Here is a 20,736-nt window from a genome sequence, read left to right as displayed (position 1 = left end):
CTTTGTCTGGGCTTCACTTAGACAGTTAGATTTTTACAAATTACAGACCTGTGTGACACATTGAGTTTTAATAAACTGTGCATGATCTGAGTTATCACTGGTGATTTGATGTGGTCCAATCACATAACAAAAATGTAAATGAAAATATCTAGTTTCACATACCCTTCACCTTTCTAATCAAAGTGCATTCACAAACGTCAGGCCCGACGAGTGTTGATCTGCCTGGAAGTGCTGTCACCTGACCAGCATCAGGTGTCACTTTTGGCCGACTCCCCCTAAGCTGCAACCCGTTATGTAACACTCCGGATCACATTTCAGCATCTGGGTGCAGAATGGAGGGCCTCTGAAGGTGAACACGGGCACCAAATATCTGTCAGAAGGCCTTATATTTGGCTGTCCATCTCGCTAACTGTGACAGAACGGCCCAACATCATTAATTAAACATCAGGCTTTCCCCCATTCACCCGATCACCATGACGGGCTGCCATGCCAACAGTCCCTGTTGACATGCCTTCGAAATCTAGAAGGGGATTACATATGGTAATGGTTTTTGACAGCCTGCCATTTGCCTCTGTTAATCTGATAGGATAAGATATCTGGACTGCAGAGCAGGGTGTGCTGCAACTCTTTGAATCTGATATTGTTATGCCATGAGGACACTGAATCTTTTTGAAGATGCAAGCAGTGTCCTGGAAGAAATCATAATCCCCTGACAAGCTTTTGATACAATCCCAAATATTGTCACTGACTCAAACTGTATTTTTAGACCTGGATCTTGTTTGTATTTGCTGTCAATTTTAATATGTGTCACATTTTTGAACTCCTGTCATATATGGTGAGCTGATACAGCGTCTATAAAGGGCCTGTGTCCTTCCACGGTGATAACATTTCCTCCGAAGGAGCTGGTTGTGATGCTAGCCCCAGGCTGCCAACCCACTTTTGCTATGCCACGGTTTTTCCCCCTTCAGAGAGAGGAGTTTATTCTCTGGTCTTCGTTCAATTAGGACTCACCACAAACTCTGATGTATGACGATGAATCTCTGTTGCTTGTCATTGAATTAATATTTTAATACCCACACCCATCTTCATACGAGGCCACCAGCCAATCTCCTCGAATGACTAATATGTGAGGAACAGAGAAAGTTACACATGTGCTTGCTGAAAACAAGCAACGTGGGGGGAGACGACGAGGGCAAGCTGCTTTCCCTCAAATAGGGACGTAAATCATCTCCAAGCATTATATTCCGAGCTTATCCTCAAAGAGCAAAAGCTTTTTTCCCCTTAGCTGTGTGGAGATGAAATAAATATTCCCAGATAAACGACCAGACAGTTAAACATCCACCTCTCCAAAAGCCAATTGCCCTGGGCTTGTATTAAATATCGATTTGATTTGCAAAAGGCCAGATGTTGTGGGGTTAAATAAATGTCATGTTCTCCCATTCCAGTTAGCTTTTCTTGTCTTCTTGGTCTGTGACATTTTGTCTCGCTGTGTGTACACAGAGCAGTAAAACCGCCGACCAGCACACGCCCATCCTTACCCAATCCAGCCTAGCAGAGATGCATTCACCACGTAAACGCATGTAGATGATACATGAAGGTTTCTGCTTTCTGCGTGTTATATGTGAATTCATCAGCAGCCAAAACCAATGTAAACCCTGTTTTTATTCATATTAATGCATAAAATAAAGTGAGGCAATATAGCCTGGTGCTTGCCCCCTTGTTAGAATTGCTTGTGAGAGCGGGGAATAAGGCATCGTCTGACAACAAGCCATCGTTGAAACGCCTCTAAGAGGGAAATGGCATCCATTAGAGACATACAGAAAATGTGTGTTCACTTAGGGGGGAGGGGAGTCCAAATCACACACACATATATACACAGATAATTGTTTATCTGAACCTGCAATGTTTGTCTGCGGGTGGCTAAGTAAGTTCACCAGCACTATTGGACAGGGAGTGCCCAGCAGACCCAAGGCTCGAAAAACATTAGGATGAATCAATTAGGCTGCCATTAGCCAATAAAGTGGCCCTCACTGAGTCGTGTAATTATGACCCAGAGCAAAGCCAATTTTATGGAGGCACATTATCCCTTTCTTTTCTTTATTAATTTTATTTGTTTGAGATAATCCCTCCATGGTTTTAATTATGTGCTTTAGGTTCTGAATGGAATGAATAAATAATCGTTTGCCTCCATTGCTGGCCAACACTGCAGGTCTGCCGTTTTGTCCACGTGGGAAAATAACCCATCGCTGGAGAGGAGACTGTAATCATCATGTCTGTCATTGTCTATCGAGGATCATACTGATTAGTCACTTAAATTAAAAATGAACCCGTTCGAATCCTCCTCGCAGAATCCACATTAACCCCACTCTGAGCAGGTTCCCTTCAGATAGTGTGATAAGAAACGGCAGGAAGAGCTGATATTATAGGGAGCAGCTCCTCCGCTTGTTCCCAGCTCAGAGGACACTGTGTAAGTGTGACAGTGTGCTGTCAATGAGGGATGACAGTACACAGCCAACACGGCGTAATGCATTGTTCCTTCCTGGGTCCCTCCTGACAGATGCTCTCCAAGACAGCTGGATCAGCAGCAAGAATGGAGCTGGGATCTAGGCTGCACGCGCGAAGAGAGGATATGATATGTGGCTTATTAGCCAGGGTGTACGTGTACGTGTCAACAAGCACGGCCTGGGGATCATGTCAGAGTTTGTGATAATTGTCAATTTAAGAAACATTTACCTATTCTTTTCAAGTATCAACCTCGGTCTCAGCGTCTCCTCAGGTTCTGCTTTTAACGTTAATTGCGATTAAAAGGCCGAAACACCAGATGACACCAAGTTACAACTGGCAATGATTATTTTTATTACAACTACCAGTCTTAAATATGACGGTTACCCAAATAGCCCCCCCTTCTCTCTAATGACGAGTTGTTTTCTCTCCACAGTCGTCAAAGTGCTGCTCATTGAGGGAACTGTTGGGTTTTTCTATATATTTTAAAGTCATGACTTTAATATCTTATAAATTTTTTTTGATTTTGTGAAGCACTTTGTTACCTTGTTTAGATAAGTGCTATACAGATACAATTATTATTATTATTATTATTATTATTATTAAAATGATAACTATTATTACTTTTGTGGAATGTAATCCATTTTCTTTCCATTTGTCAATGACCTTTCATATTCCCCCCCAAAAAAAGTCAGCCGAATCGTGTTTTTTCTCCTTCCCTTCCAAGAGATCTCCTAAGAAATGACCTTCTCTGCAGCAGCCGCTCTTATAAGACTGATGTTGGAGGTGCCTTCATGCCAAGTAAAATAAAACACTTCATGAATGTTAAGCTGGAACTTGGCAGACGTGAATCGAATCGTTTGTGTGGACACAGGGAATTTTTATGTTCCATTTTCATTTGACAGTCTAGACGTTTTATGGGTTCAAGAAGAAATCCGGCCTTGGATTTTCAGAAGAAACATCTTAAAAGAGCTTCCTCCCTAACATTCTGCTGGTACTCTTTGAGTGTATTTTTTTTATTTCTCTTGTTATTAAAGAAGAGGGTCAGATGAGATGTCAAGAACAATAGGTTGAGTTTAGAAATCATCATTTGCACATTGAGACATTTCTTTGACTCTTCTGAACCTCTTTACTCATTTCTAATCCGCTGGAATAATTAAAGGAGCTTCTCATTGTGCACATTCATACGTTTTCTTTCTTCTTCCTTCAGTATGTTTTGCTACACGTTTTTTTTCCTGCTGGAAATTACTTCCAGAAAGTGCAGCTCATTTCTCTCCATGGGATATTGTGGTGTGCTCTCATTTTAACACCCACTTTAGTCTGGTATTTATGAGGTGGTAACTGTAGAAAAAATAAAAGCCGTGCGTCCATATTGGGGAGAGTTCAGGAGCTGGGGGGATGTGTGGGGGGCTCTGTTGACGTACGTTAACTAAAGCGGACAGGCGAGTATAGAGTTTCTGATGGAGCGGGTTTGATCGGGTCATTTCGCGGTTGCAGCCGCAGCAGTGTGGAGGTGAGACGGGTGTGAAGCCATCCGAGATTTTCTCCTCCAAGCCTGTCTATACATTACACGAGTGATGAAGGAGTGTGGGTAATGAGACAGGATGTTTGTACAGTCCTGCCGTCCCAAGAGACCCCCCCCCCCCTTTCCACCTTCCTCGCCCTACTCCTCCGACACTCCTCCCTCACTCAATTTACCTCCCGCTGAGCCTGTGGCCTGAACCCCTGACCTCTTCCACTCGCCAACAGTTGCCATATTTGCATTTCCAGTCCACTTAAAGGCAGGGGGTGACTGAGGAAGCCCCCTCCTCTTCTTCAGCGAGTACAGCAGGCCTCATTCTCATCCCAGTGACCTCCTGCCCAGGCCTACCAACCCGGACAGCAGTCTGGGGTTAATGCACCAAGCACTCCCATTGTCTCTGAATTAATGAAGTGCTCCCCGCCTGTCCCTTTTCATTCAATGACAACGAGACAAATGATGAGTGGTAACGTTTTAAATGGCTATCGACACATGCAGGGCATGAAGTCACAGAGTCATATCTCCTGTTAGCGCTGCTACCGTAGCCCAGTAATGGTAATGCCAGCTGCCGTCGATGGACTTTCGATGTCCACTCTGGGATCAATTTGGATCCTAGCAGGCACCATGCGCCACACAGGAGGAGGCCTTTTATATTGAAATGGATGGTTCTCTGATGGAGGAGGAAGAGTCAGAGTCTGGGAGTGTTTTCACCTCAGAAAATGGAAGGTGGGATTTGAATCTTCTAAAGAATGGCAAGGGAGACCTCTAGAGGAGGGCAGGGGTACCAATCCAGATTATTGTTGTTGATGCCGCCCAGCCTTTTACACTGTAACAAGCCACACTCAACCTTGCACAGAAATCATATGGCACATCTTGTGTCATCAGATCATATCATGTCAATTCACATCTTTCACATCAATTATATATACAACACACAAACATAACCAGAACAAAATACTGAACATGGAACCAAAATTATAGTGCTACAACAGTAACACTTAGAGGAGAAAAAATATCAAATACCTCATATTTTCCAGATGAAGGTCACTGCAACTAATGATTATTTTCATTATTAATTATTCTTCAAATTCACATCTCATATTAAAAAGGAATCGCTTGGTTTATAACATGTCAGAAAATGGCGAAAATTATCATTAATATTTTCTAAAGCCTAACGTGATGTGATCGAATTACTTGTTTTTGTCTGAGAATGAATCTAAAAAAATTGACTTCATGGCGTTTGAATGATGACTGAGAGAAGAAGAAAATGTTATTACATGACATGGGAAGTCGTTGATTGCCATTTTTTACAACAGTGGTTTGTCAAGAGGTAAACTAATAACTCACTAAAAAGTTGTAGTGTTACTCATTTCTTTGTGACTGCATCGCACAGAGTGAGCTGCTGGACGTGTGGATGACAGCTTGTTACGGTGCCTCATTGCACACTAGGCGTGACCTTTACCACTGACCTCTGACCTTTCCCTGTCATTGCAGTGCTGAGTATCCGTGGCGCCCAGGAGGAGGAGCCCCAAGATCCCCAGCTCATGCGGCTGGACAACATGCTGCTGGCTGAGGGCGTGTCCGGTCCGGAGAAAGGCGGGGGTTCAGCGGCGGCGGCGGCTGCAGCGGCGGCCTCGGGAGCCGCGGCGGCGGAAAACTCTACGGAGCACTCCGATTACAGGGCCAAGCTTACCCAGATCAGACAGATCTACCACACAGAGCTGGAGAAGTATGAACAGGTGAGAAGACTTCACCTGACTGGACACAAGAACAGACATTTGATTAATTGATTTTTTTATTTATCTTTATTAAATCATCAGAAGCACTGATCGTTACAGACTGTGAAAACAGAACATGAAGAATACTGAAGGCTTCGACTTCACTTCTCACAATCTTGTGCAGGAGTGTCTCTGCTCTCCCTGAGAAGGTTACAAGCGTTTCACAGAGACATGACAATGTCAGTCATATACGTTACAGTATTACTCAGACACCTGCAGTATGGGAGTAAGTTTCACTTTAAGAGACAGTACAGTCATATCATTTTGAAACTCAGCTTGTCAAATGTATCTAAAAAGCCCTAGGGAAAGCTGTAAGGCTGTAAGCTGATTCTTGTCTCACCACATTCTGTCTAAAATTCACTATCTGAGACTTTTTTTCTGGGATGAAATCAAAAAGTCCTCTCACATTTTCCATAAAGTAGGGAGACGACATTGTCAACGAAAGAAACGGACAGAGTTGTTACAGAAGAGGCTGCGATACCTTTACATTCAAGCCTACATTTCCCATAATACAACTGGGATGTATGTTTTTATTGCTTGTCTCACTAACACTTCAATGTACATGAGTTTCGATTAACATACGTTGGGTGTGTTTTGTAATAAAATGTGTTTTCTCCCGTCTTAAGTCAAAATATCCCCTGTAAGCAAAGGCTTTTTCCATTATCCATTTATTAATGATAATTAATTTGGGTAAATGATGTCACAGGATAACAAAAAAACATAAACCCTCAGATTGTTTGTTCAAAACCCACAGATGTAAGTGGTTTAAAGCAGGAAATATTATTTAAATAGGAACTGATTATCACATTTAAAGGTCAATCATTTTGTCAGTTCGCCTAATTAACTATTGGCTAATGTCCAGTACTACTAGCATTGTTTTTTAATTTAGAGCCACAAATGTCTTAATACAGCTGTTCAGACACAACTTTGAGACATACAGCAGACGATTAGAACAGCAACAACATGTAAACAACAAATATGTGAACCATGCTCTAAATCTGATCTTATTACAATCTATAAAATCCACATATCTGAAAATCCAAGTATCCAGACTTCACACTGCTGAATACACTTAACGACACTCAACTAGAGAATCCAATTACGACATAAATAAGTCAACATCTGTGTCATTTTATATTTCACAAACTTTTCTTTTAATCCATTAATCTTCACTGCTGCAGACAGCCTTAAATCAGCCTTATAGATTTAAATGGTTTATCAATACAAGTCGGTGACAGAAGGAATTCACTTAAGTTTGTGTTTTCACAACAGAATAGTCCATCATATTCAGAGTGTTGTGTGTCTCTGCATGTACTCCAAGGATAGTCTTGAAAGTCTGTTAGAGGGGGGATGATTTCCTCTCATTGCCTTGATAACCAATGCGTTCATGACAATTTCATCCCTTTCGGATGAATGTGAGTCAGACAGATGAACACGAGGATAGACAGACACAGACAAAGCCTGACTTGGATAAATCCAGAGAGAAATCGACAGGAGGAGAAGAAATAAAGAAGAGGTGGCAGCAAGAGACACAGAGTCGGAGTGTAATATCGTGGCAGATTCGCTCCTGGTGTCGAACAGGCGGGATGAATGAAACGTTGTGGCATGTTCGTCTCTCAGGGTGGCTATGCTGTGAAAGTGTGTCTGAGAAGGGAACAGCTGTCATTGGTTCCTCTCAACACACTGCCATCACCACTTCTGTTAAATATGAAATATATCAGTGCTTATGTTCCCCCTCGGCTCTGCGAGAAAGCTTGAGCCCCAGAACTACATTAAGCAATTTTTTTTGTGATTTCATTTATCTGTGAATTTTAAATATTACACCCACCCTGCATGTTTTGCTGATGTGTGATTCTGTAGTGGTGCATTTGACTCATTAAGGCCCCGTTCACACGTGTATTGACCTAAGGGGAAGTGTTTTTGTGTCTTGGTTGTTTTTTTGATCCACTCCTCTGTGTTCTCATTACAGGCATGTAACGAGTTCACCACTCATGTGATGAACCTGTTGAGGGAGCAGTCACGCACGCGGCCCATCTCGCCCAAAGAGATCGAGCGCATGGTGAACATCATCCATCGCAAGTTCAGCTCCATCCAGATGCAGCTCAAACAGAGCACCTGCGAGGCTGTCATGATCCTGCGCTCCCGCTTCCTCGATGCCAGGTGTGTGTCCTCGTGTACACGTTTCTGTACTAACCACACACACGTACCACGCTCCATGCTATCCTCCCAATTTAACCAAAGGGTTAATACTTCATCATGTGTTTCTTTTTTTCTGCCTCATATCCATATGAATGGCAGATGTAGGAGGCCTATCATGCTACAAACATGCTGTAACACATGCTGTTTTGCTACTTACCAAACACACTGGACTGGTTTGCATCCACCGGTGCCATTTGGACCAGCATACCCAGCAACACAGGCCAATAACAGTTCGCTGCGTGCTCCATAACACTAACTGTTTCCCTTTTTTAATGTAATCGCTTGTTCCTTTTGATGCGTGCTTCGGATTTGCATATATTTCTCCGAGGATAAATCTCACTCAAAGTCTGAGTTGGAGGCATAACATTTAAATGAGGCATGCGCTCCCTTACAAAGCTCCCTATCTATTCTCTTGCAAATGACTGTGGTGGTGCCGCAGCGAGGCGAAGGGGAGAGGAAGAGGAAAGCTTTCACTGCCATGCTCAGCTCAGCTGATTAATCTACTGGCTGCTGGAGCCCATGCTGTGCACATTTACATATTCTCAAGCAGGCTTTTGGAGTGCGGGACAGATATTTTAGCACAAATCTCCTCACCGGTGGATACATGCAAAGAGATTTTACAGGGTTCCCTTGCAGCTTATGTAAAGCCCTGTTTAGATGTGGCACATGCAGACATGACCTGATGGGTGCCTGAGATAGAGGGGCAGTCAACTCATGGGCATCAGCATATGATATCTGTCTGCTTTAAGGTGTTATATGGGGAGCGTTCACAGGGTTCATTTTCATATGCAATAAGAATATGATTACAAAAATGTGTATTCATGTTTCATGTTTGATCAATTCAGCTTTGTTTCTGTGCTGCCATGCATTTGACACACGCCATGGATTTCCACTGAGGTTCCACTGTTTCAGCTGTATTTACACACAGTTACTCTGTGTTTAATATTAAATGTCATCTACAATAGAAAACTACAAAAAAAAACTCCTAAACAGAACTTGATACTATAGCTATAGTTTTAAAGCTGTTCCAATCAGTATTTATTGACAAAACCATGTATATAACCCAATTCAATACTTCTTATAAGGCCAAAGCTCAGTTTATTGTTGTTAAATTAAATGTTCTGGTTCACTGCTCTCAGCAACATCATTTCCAGACATGGCCCGTAGCTGTTTCATTGAAGAAGTTCTGATAAACCCTCTATATGTACTCCGCACCAGACCACAGACAAAGTTAGCAAATAGCTGATGTACACAGTAACGCTTGGAGAAGATAATAAGCATTTTGGTGTAATGGACATGTTTTTCAGTACAGTAAAAGGATCAATAGCTGGTATATCAGATATTGATACAATCATCAGAATAGGTGGCACACAGCGCAATCAAACATGTAACATACAGACTGTGAACTTGTATGATCCGTCAACAACTAATAGTAGATTTGGACCTAATTATTATGAGCGTCTGTGTGCTTGTGTTGCTTCAGTTTCTCATAAACAGAGTTTAAAGTAAAGCTGTTCTGGATCAAATTGTTCTCTTGAGTCCTGGCAAAGTTTGTCAGAGTAAAACCGCAGCAAAACCGAACTTTTACTGTGGCAGAGGTTTACATAAGGGAAGTCATGTCAACCAAAGCCAGACAAGTGAGACCTCATTATTTGAACACTGTTATACCAACATCTTCAGCTCTAGTTTAGGTGATTGACTTTGAATTAAGTGAAAATGTTTAGGTCAAACTAACATCACATGATTTATAAGCCTGGAGCAATGCCATGTTTACAGAAGTGGATGATTCAAACGTCATGGTTGCAATCTGAGAGTGTAGAAGTGTGTAAAACTGGCAGTCTAAACATGGAGGTGGAAATATTCAGCTGTAGGGGGGTTTTGGGAGTTGGTGGAGAAGCTTTTTTTCTATCCTCCACAGCCATGCTTGAGTTTTTCCAATTGAGGTTAAGGTAGTTTCAACTGTTTGACAGCAATGGCTGACATATACTGGGTTCAAATCCTGTTTTAACCCCTTGATGCTCTCTTTGCAGACGAAAAAGACGAAACTTCAACAAGCAGGCGACAGAGATCCTGAACGAGTATTTCTACTCGCACCTCAGTAACCCCTACCCAAGCGAGGAGGCTAAAGAGGAGCTGGCAAAGAAGTGCGCCATCACAGTGGCCCAGGTACACACACACATCACTGCCACACACACCCACACCACCTGTAGGAACTCGGCTGCACACAGAGCTGTGAGAACGAACGATTTTCAGTCTGACGGAGCAGCTGTGAGCGTCTTGGCAAGTAACCTAATAATACATTTTCTGACTGTCATGAGTACAGACAGCTCCTCTAATCTTTCAGCAGTACCTTTCATTATGACAACAAAGGACTCAAAGTATAAATACTCTGTGTCATAAGTTTGTAGTCTCGTAAATCAAACCACACTAAGCTATTTTTGACCAGCGACAGTGTTTCTACACAACACTGCTGTCCTACTATCTGCAGTATGTATATATATATATATATATACATATATATATACACTGAACAAATCCATAGTCATTAAAAGTAACACAATGGATATAAATGTTTTTGTTTCAATAGTTAAAACATTTTGTCCTCCTTGTTTTCTGTTAAAGAAATGTTGTTTTTGTTTAACTTTGAGTCAGACATATTACAATTACTTTGCAAAGCCACCAGTATCTGAAAGTTTGCACTGCAATGGTTTAAGGCATTTGCAGTGCAATAATGATCGACTTGATCTCACTGTAACTGAGTGACTATCTAAAGACAATGAGATATTTGTGCCAGTGATGCTGATGAGCAAAACAGTGAAAATATTTTGGCATCTTGTTTATTTTTTTCATCTTTGCATTCTAACGCTCAGGTTTTTTCAATCCTGTGCGAATTGGTAATAAGGAAAGCAATGACAACGTCAAGGTAAACAGCAGTTGGTGTTTAGAATCCATCATTTGGAAATGGATTGTTTTTCTCTATTGGTTTCGTTAATTTACACCAAATGATTTGAGGATGCGTCTGGGCCTGATTGTGGAAGCTGCTCAGCGGCTGAATGATTTGTAGTGTTTCCGTTTGTTGGCCATAATAAAGGAGAATGTTTACCCACTCTGTATTGGAAACTTTGCAGGATTGATTTGGTTTTCATTTTAATGTTGTTTATCATTAGCGATGGGATTACCCCCCTGGCTTCATCTGGGAGTCCATTAGTCGTAATGGGTGTTAGCGGATGTTGACTGATTGGTGCTTGCGTGAGTTCTGATGATAGCTGCAGTCACGGTGACATAATGAGACTGTTATTGGCAATCATTCCATTCTGGAACTAATGCGGATTCACAGCACCAGTCTATGTAGCTCCTACCTCTGACGGAGGCTCTCTGCAGTGTCACGTGCCCCATTAGGCGGTGCACGCTAAACACTAGCACAAGTTATCTGAGAGGCTCTGTATGTTGAGATTTCACGTGAATTAAACTACGCTCTCTTGTTTGTCTGTACAGGTTTCTAACTGGTTTGGGAATAAAAGAATCAGATACAAGAAAAACATTGGTAAGTTCCAAGAAGAAGCCAACATGTACGCTGCGAGAACTGCCGTGAATGCGGCTAATGCATCCTCACATGGAAGCCAAGCAAATTCACCCTCAACTCCAAACTCTGCAGGTGAGACAGGAAGTCCCTGGCTCTGCTCAGCTATTAGACATGTTCCTCCTCTCTGTGCATCACTACAACTTAACAGCTATTGCAGATAATCAATTGAACGTATTTAAATGCTGGTGCTGGTGACTCTTAAGGAATGAAAGAATTAGGAATAACAAAAAGGCAGTATTTGTAATGAACCTATCACCAGTCAATGCACCATTACTATTATTATTATTATTGTTATTGAACAGGTTCAACTTTTGCCCGTAGCACAACAACCCTTCTAGTTCAAAGCTGTGTCAGAGTTTAACCAACCTGAGCCCCATGCCAAGTCTCCATGTTCTTACTCTCCTTTTGTCTGCATCTCAATTAATCAATATGTTTCATGAATGCCTATTTAACTGTGTACTCATCCTGATCTACTGCACGGATGCTTGAAGAATGAGTCTGGTTATAATCTATATTTTTGCTTATTGTCAACAAGTAATGTAAAGAATACCAAACCAACAATGAATCGTTTCCACTAATAAGCATTGTGCGTGAACCCAAAGCTTGATACAGCTCTACTCTTATCCAAAGCACTGTTAAAACACATCAGTGAGCCATGTACTGTCATTACTATGAACACGCTCACACAAACACAATGTAATTATTATTATAATGTTGAGCACCAAGCATGTATCTATACATCACTAAAAAAAGCATTTTGTCAAAAAAGTATGTACTTGTACGCACAAAGATCACTCAATCTGAATATGCAGAATTTTCCCAATACACTTCAGTAGAATTCCTTGGGTAAAGAAAACAGCATGCAAATTAAATATCAAAGAGTTAAAAGTAAAACAACCACATTTAAAACATACACATCAGAATCATGGTTGAATATAAAAAGAAAAATTCTGAATAAAACTACCACATCAAAGAACATCGATGTTAAAAGGATGATGACGACGATCAAAAAAAAGGGGGGGGGAAAAACTTTAAAAGCTGAAAAGCTGTTGGATTCAACCAAGTTCTAAGTTTGAGGCTCGGCTATAATACGTTTGAGTAAAAAAAAAAATTGTGTTGATTTAAAGATATCACCTGGACATGCTTCTTGAACATGTAATGGAAAGTAATTCAAGAGAAATGTGTGTATTAACTTCATATGAAACTAGAATGACATCATGAATCATATGAACAGAGTGGGTAACACAGACAGGGAAGTCTAGTGTGTAATAAAATATAAAAATAAGAGTAATCAATGAAGTAATAAAACATATAGAGTAATGCCAGACTCATCTTTCAAAGCTATAATCCAGCATTATGTGAAATGTCCATATTTGCTGTCTCACTTGTAAAATAAGTTTTAAAAGTGTGTATCTCTAAAGCTGTATTTGTATGTTATATCCTGTTTAATGAAGTAGTCACAAGGCCGAATACAATTTAAGGAGCAAGGGTAATAGTTTCCTACTGTTTACAGTAATATACTAACAATAGGTACTTGACTCAGACATGAAATCTGGATTAAGACAGCAAGTAGGTACATTCATCATAATATTGGATTTCCTCTTCCTTGTTTTAAATGTATCCATTAATAACCTCTTAATAGCACTCATATACAAATTACTTGCTTATTTGTGTGTGTGCTTGTAAAAACCTATACTCGACACAAACACCTCTCATGTCGGGTTACAGCTGCAGCTTCTCTGTCCTCTTACTGTGTCCATTAGTTTCTCCTGAGCTCCGTTCCTCTGATCTAACGGCGCCTGTCTGGCTGCTAGCTAACTGCATGGTGCTCCTCCAGGCTGGAGGGGCCGACTTGCTTCCCCTGCTTGCTCTCTGTCTCTCTGTGATTCGACTGCTCCCTCTCTCCTTTCAGGTTCTGCTGGCTCTTTTAACATGTCAAACTCCGGGGACTTGTTCATGAGCGTGCAGTCTCTCAATGGGGACTCGTACCAGGGGGCTCAGGTGGGAGCCAACGTGCAGTCACAGGTAGGGGCCCCCGAGCAGCACAGCAGACAGGCCCACCACCTTTACAACAGGACGTTTACTTGACTGACTTTTTGTCTGTATAAGTAAAAGTAATTAAACTAATTCGCGTTCTCGGTCTTTTTCACGACAGACATGTTATCGTGACATACTCTCAATTCAATTACATATTATATCAAATTAAATAATGTATATGTAACATTATAGGCTAGATTTAAAGGGTTAGGGTTAGGGTTAGGGTTAGGGTTGATCTTCTTTAAATGTGAACCTTCACATTGAAGTCATGTAATAAAATGACGTGAAAATATTAGGGCAATATTTTTTAAGTGAGCAGGGAAAGCCAAGACATTACTGCTAACATGAACAGTGAACTTGTGACCTAGCGAACTACTGTGACAGGTAAAAATGTCTGCCATGAAAAAGTCTTATCTGGTCAGCGACGAGCCCCACGTGAGAAAAAAACCCTAACGCAAATTACGTTGTAATTCTAAACTATTCTAAACCTCCGCCAAGGCCCAACAGTATCTTTATGAAACCACATTTTAATTCAATAAATGCAGATTTTTATTTGAATCAGCACCAAATTGAGAAAATTTCGCTTAAACATGCCGGAGATCCATGTGTTCTATTTAAATCTCCGAAAATTAAAAAAATGCCCTAGTAATGTCAAAGAAATGAAAATAGAAAAACCCGCCCCCTTATCCCGCTCCATATTTGAATGGAATGGGTTCTTCATTGGGTCCTGCCCCACTCCTCTATAAAATGTCATTGAGCTTGGTGCTGTAATTTTTGCGTAATCCTGCTGACATATTAACAAATAATAAACAAACGCAGACAAAAACATGACCTCCTTGGCAGAGGTGACTATCAGATCATTTTGACAGCTGTCAGCGTTAGCTTGGTGGGACGAAGTGCAGTGTGACAAAATCGCTGTGAATCCACCCCCAATAGCAATTCAAAAAAAATCTGCAATAAAAGAGTGTTTATGAGTATCTGGATTTCCTTGCTAGCAAAACACAAATATAAGCAAAGCTAATTTATCCTATTTGCTGAAAATGATGGTAATGCTGCCTCGATAAGAATTCATAAGTGCTCATTTCTTTTTTTCCTTTTCTGCCAACATCGCATGCAGAATCCTCTTTTCTTGATTTCATCTGTGCTTGCTTGATGACTCATACATTTCATTTTGCTGTTTGGTAATTTCTCGCAATCCCACATATTGCTGGCCATGCTAGCACTTGAGTGCTCCTCATAAATATTCATCATCAATTATATTTGTTCCTTCTGTGCTATGACAAAATATCTGTTGTGATAACGGTCTGCACAGACCTGTACTTGTCTGTTCCCCTTGAGAGCTTCTTCACAGTCTCAAGGGCAGAATATTTGTTACATGTATGTTCCTTGTGTATATAAAAAAAAAAAGCAGAATGTTTTTGATCCGTAATGTTCTTCATGTTTGATTGGACCGTGTCCCCTCCAAGTATATTACTTTCAGAGATGATCTCTTGTTGTCTCTCTTGCCGTCCTGTCGTCCCCCTCTCTTTTCTCATGTGTTGACTCTGACCTTGCTTTGTTTGTTGTTTCTGAATGTTTCAGGTGGATACCCTTCGCCATGTTATCAGTCAGACAGGCGGATACAGTGAAGGACTCACAGCCAACCAGATGTACAGTCCACAGGGCATCAATGTAAGGATTTTTTTCTTCTGTCTCTCCTCACCAATTATTTCAAAGCCATGGGGCTTAGAATGCCACTTAGTGGGACTTGTCTCTGCTCTGCTCTGGTCACCTACTTGATTGGTTCTGTATCGCGGGCGCCATGGGCAGTGCGCTTCCCAGCGTATGCGAGCACTGGGCAGGCCGCACACATGCAGAGCCACCGTCTGAGCCTGTCATGGATAATCAGGTCTGGCCCTAGCACCTGCAGCCACGTATGGTCAGTCGAGAACAAACGGCACAAATAGGTGACACTTCCCGCGTTAGACTTCCCGATCTCACCACCTGACCATGTGATTAGCAGCCCCCCCCCCCCCCCGGGCCAGCAGCTCCCACTAAAGCCTCCCAGGAGACAATGTTACTGTCCCACTAAAAAAATAAAACCCCTCGCCTCTGGAAGCAATTCCTCATGAGCCACAGGGGTATGTTCCCCTTGTGTTTGTCTTATGTTGCAGCAGAGTTCAGGTATAGAAGCGGGGGGGGGGGGGGGGGAGGCAGGGGGGGCTGGGCTTTGCTAGCTGGCGGCTGCAAACAGTGGGAAAATTCACAGCGACAAGCCGTGTCGTAAAGGGGAAAATCGATAAGACAGACACAAGGAGAGCAGAGTGTGGACTTGGGACAGCAATCCAAGCGCATTGCTCAGATCATGTTCCTGCCACACTAATGGCCCTGACAGCGAGCCGCGCTGAGAGGACGAGGACGGTCACAGCCGCGGCTGGGCTCCTCCGCTGTCGTCGTCGTGCCTCAGTAGCCATATGATAATCAGATGAAATGTCTCCCGTATAAAAAACATGTATGTGTATTCAAATAGCCTTCCTGGCTGCTCCGAGCGCATCCCACAGCCAGCTGTGCTAGCCCTGAGAGGCCGCTAACGTATTCAGGCCCTGTTCTTTCTCAGTCCTTTGACCTCATAGATACGGTTCTCCTTGGACGCCTGCTTGCTCTACCACATCTTACACTGCCACAATATGCTGTATTATTCACTTTTATACCCTATAAAAAAGCCCCGCAATGCATAATGTAAGAGTAGGATATCTGTCTTCCAGCCTGTTTTCCTGCAATTTATGTAGCCGAGACGAGTCCGCTTCGCTTGTCCTGTCTTCTACACTGTGTGCACTGCAATTTTTTGTTTTGGTTAGGGTTTTTCTCCCAAAAGTTGGTTCTCTGAAAAGAAATCTTAAAAAATGCCAATGAATCGGCCTCATAAGTCACCTAAACCCCACATTTTGGGCCTCAACACTGAAGCAGAGAAATTCTGGGTCAGATTTTAATGAAATACATGTAGACCCTGTATCCAGGAAATTTGTGTCCTGTCCTCCATAGACATATTTTATAAAGGAAGATAGAAAGAAGTTAGAGTTAAATGAAAAACAACTTAATTCATAAAAGTGAAATGAATTTTGGAAAAAAAGGATGGGTGGTGACTGTGGATGATTACAGCCGTAATTACCATTTTGAAACAGACAGTGTCATCAAAGTCAGACATGTACAATGTGACCCCTCCACTGGTGATTACACTCTACTGTCTGCTGCCTGGAATAACAGGCTTTGAAATGAAAGGCTGTCGAGGACCATTTCCACTTTTTCTGACGACTTTAATTTTACTATTAATATCCTAAATGCTCTTTAGCAGGCCTGTCTGTGGTGGTGGGACGGCCCCTCCATAGCTCTTGTCGTATGTTAACTCCAGCTGTCAGGGCTGTAATTAGTGCACGTGACATTGATTGGACTTGTTTTGTTTCAGACGTCTTTTCAAACAATTTACATATTATTTGTGTTATTTTAAATGACAGTGACAGACCCAATCTTGTACTTCTCTTGTGTGTATTTTCTTCATTAAATGAATTTGAGTGTGCAGTGTGTGATGGGGTACGGACTGACTCCATTTCTGCTTGGTTGCAAACGTGATTTTATTTATTCTTTGTGAGTATCGTTCCGATATATTGGCTGTTATTTGAGCTAGGTTAGTCCAGGAGGCTATTTGGCTCAAGGCTATATGTATCTGTATGGTAAATAACTCAAATATCCCAGCATTCCACACCGCGTCCGTCCACTACACTTGCCCTCAGGACTTCAATTCATTGAACCTCACTGTCTTTGACTGCATTGGGTAATGAATACGGAAGCAATATACTAACCCCCCCACTTCATGTTTGTCTCTATATTTATTTCTCTCAGGCAAACGGTGGCTGGCAAGATGCTCCGACCCCCTCGTCAGTGACTTCACCTACAGAAGGACCCGGAAGCGTTCACTCTGACACCTCCAACTGATCCTCCACCCCCTCCTCGCTCCTCCGTCCTCTGCTTCCCCTCCTCCCTCAGCCACCGGACCCTCCCCCCACTTCAGCCATATCTCCTGAAACGTAACCCCATGACCCTGCTGGGATTGATCGTGATGTGCTGTATGGAGTCACACTGCAGGACACAATGTAGGGTCTGGGACGATTTTTTCACCATTACGGACAAAAACGTTTCACCTATCCCCGTTTGGACCACCACCGCACTGTCAGCAGCCTGCGTGGGGGACTCGCATCCACCCTCGCAGTTTGTACAGTTTCCACTTGATGTCCACGTTGCCTCATTGTATTTCTCTTACATTATATATTCACACATAAGGCACAGTTAGCAGCATATTTGCCCCACATTGTGTAAATCTTTCACACTACCACTTTTCGAAAAAGGCAAACAACATTTCGGTTTGATAAAATTTTCCTAAAGATTCTAATCGTTCTGTAGACCACATGCCCTGTCATTACACCTCTGTCTTTATTTGTACTCGCAGATTTGTTTTTGTTTATCTACAGTGCCAAAGTTCAACCCTGGAGGTGAATTTTGATAATGTTACATCACGTGTTTTTTATCTCATGACCATACATTTTTCATGCCATACTTTGTGAAGCATTAATGTCTTAGTCCAGTTAATGTTAGCCAGGTAATATCCTAGTACTCAGCCTCAGTTTATATCGTTTGCATTCAGAGCTTCTACAGCAGACTGTGTCATATAAGGCTTTTTATCTTTCACTGCCGGAGCCGAGGGTTTTTCTTCTCACATGCAGTTCAAACAGAAAGCAGTCGCAGTTTTTACCAATTGAGGTGTTGCTCTGTCACCAAGTCGACTGCATCAACAAAGAAAAATTGACCTGAAACACTAAAATCGATGAAAGCATTAGCAGCAATTATGGCACGCCAATATGAATTAAAGCACAATAACACCGAAGGATTGAGCTCAAAGGGTTGCATTTATACATGTCAATAATAGTAGTAGTCATATATGGAAGCAGCAGAGTGTAGATACATAAGATTATCAGTCAGTGTGCATCAGTGTAGCCAAATACTGCTGGTAACCAAATCCAAACTAAAAAACTGTAATTCAGATTTTAACACACCACAACTCTCACTTAAGACAACATTTTTCATTTATGGCGCAAAAACATTTGTGTCTCAACCCTGAGAGACGTGACGGGACATTTGAACACAGAATACATTTTTGTTTTTGCTCAAACTAAATTATTCTTCAGGACAAGAAATTTTTCAACAAAATATATGTCATATGCGAACAATAAGAAAAACTCTGCGCTCAGGTCAGTCGTCCTTTGAGAACACGAGAGTGAATGTTTGAAATTAAACACCTTTTGATTTGTTTAAAGATAACATTCATCAACACCAACCAATCCAAAATGTGAAGTTAGATGTGTGACTTTTGTTGTATGTACAGTCAAGTATGTGGTCTAACATGTATTCATGAATACAATAGTCCTCATGAGATATCAGCATTTACACACTTTGATACCAAAAAAGGCAGAATTTGTATCCTCTTACATTGGGATCAGCTTTATCAACGTTTTCGTTCTACTCTTTTCATAGGATTTTATTAACTAAGGTACAAGGGAGCAGCTCATAATGCTCCAGTACTCAAAGCCAAAAAAATGCAGTTGGAATACATTAGTGTTTATATAAATGAAATGGAAAAATACCCTGATGGCACACAAATCCAGATGATGTTTGGATATATTTTTATGTCTCCATTTTGTGAATAATTCATCCTGTTTCTGTTTTCATATTACTGTGTTGCTTTGCTACAGGACTATGTTTCTTTTTTTAATGCTACCATTGTATGTGAATTAGCTCAAGAATGCTCTATATACAGTCTGTAGATATGCACCTTTACTCTTTTTTTTTTGTCGACATCTTTAAAATTTGGACAGTAGCCATTTTACCCGTCTCCGAGATAGCTGCTGTCCAAATGAAGTTGAAGTGAAAAGTCAGTGTTAACATCGCCCTCTGGCAAAGTTTTTAGCTCAGCTGAACCCTCACACGAGACAGGATTCAGTCCCGAGAGCCTAACCAGTCTCAACACAGCCCGAGAACCACAGGAGTTTTATTTTTTATTTTTAGCAGTTGTGAGTGTGTTTGTATTTATTACACGTGTATCAAATCGAGGATGTTTTTGGGAGTGTGGAAGTCAACCACAGCGTGATCACACCAAACAGACTCATTGGGATCATTCAGAGCGGCTCCTCCTCAGCTCACCTGCTCAGTATTACAGTCGAGGGGCCGAGCACCATCCAAGTGATGCACAGACCCTGCCTCAGTCGTGTCTTCTCAAGTCATTGGAGTGAATTGACAGCAGCGGCCATGCAAGGCAAACACAAGGGTTGTTTTTGCACGCCCTTAGAAAGAAAAGGCTTAACTCTGCTTTTCACATTGCCTGTCAAATATTATCGAAGCTTCATGTAATGATGCTTTTTAGTTTTTGAATATAAAAGGAAAAGAGACATGAAAAGAAAAATGAACAATTTGTAAAACATGAAATGTTTTATTTGTTGCATGTCTTTTTGTTCTTCAATAAAATAACGTACTGCAGTGTTTTGAATGTTAACTTCTTTTTTATAAGGATTTCAGAGTGAAATCATGGAGCCTTTTTTCTTGACAGGTTTTAACTTTTAAGATCTCTGCGTATGTAAAAAGAAATGAAATGGAAAACTATTTTTCATTCCAACTCAAAACCTGTTTTCTGTGGAGAAAAATAGTGGAAAGGTGTAGGTTTTATGGTCTCTTAATTTGTACTGGCAATGCGTATCCCAAATAAATAGTTTCTTTTGTTGCATAAATTGCCGTTTTGTCCTTTTTCCTGTCACATCGCTTTCCAGCAGCAAACTTGTGTGTGGTTTCTCCTCTAGACTTTTCTGACAGGGTCAGGGTCAGGAGTCACTGTAGGACACAAGTTTACACGTTGCAACCTTGTCAGTCCAACACCTCTGGATAACATTGAACATCTCACTTCCTACTGTGCTGTGGCACGGGGGCATTCTATCAGCACTAAGGCAGCGCCGGAGCTCGGCCGAGCTGCCGAGGGTGTGAAGGGGACATTTTCACAGTTTTCGAAGTGAGTGAAAGCTGTGCGCTCCTAGCCGACAGAT

The 20,736-nt window shown here is 41.6% G+C and overlaps 1 protein-coding gene across 3 annotated transcripts in view; it reads left to right on the top strand.

The window, feature by feature from the left end:
* The window catches only part of LOC128448522 (pre-B-cell leukemia transcription factor 1), a 56,772-nt gene extending 36,345 nt beyond the window's left edge, over window positions 1-20,427 (top strand). Inside the window, exons 3-9 of one of the 3 annotated variants that reach the window (XM_053431209.1) lie at window positions 5,516-5,760; window positions 7,769-7,959; window positions 10,029-10,164; window positions 11,494-11,653; window positions 13,494-13,606; window positions 15,200-15,289; window positions 17,495-20,427. In XM_053431209.1, coding sequence (XP_053287184.1) covers window positions 5,516-5,760; window positions 7,769-7,959; window positions 10,029-10,164; window positions 11,494-11,653; window positions 13,494-13,606; window positions 15,200-15,289; window positions 17,495-17,587 — 1,028 coding nt within the window. In that variant the 3' untranslated portion in view covers window positions 17,588-20,427. The remainder of the gene's footprint in view (window positions 1-5,515; window positions 5,761-7,768; window positions 7,960-10,028; window positions 10,165-11,493; window positions 11,654-13,493; window positions 13,607-15,199; window positions 15,290-17,494) is intronic. The other 2 variants (XM_053431212.1, XM_053431210.1) reach the window with 2 other exon arrangements.
* Window positions 20,428-20,736: the final 309 nt, after the last annotated feature.

The sequence above is a fragment of the Pleuronectes platessa genome, chromosome 9, assembly GCF_947347685.1.
Source record: "Pleuronectes platessa chromosome 9, fPlePla1.1, whole genome shotgun sequence".
NCBI classification, from domain to species: domain Eukaryota; kingdom Metazoa; phylum Chordata; class Actinopteri; order Pleuronectiformes; family Pleuronectidae; genus Pleuronectes; species Pleuronectes platessa.
Note: the sequence above shows the minus strand (reverse complement) of the source record. Positions and strands in the feature narration are given on the sequence as shown.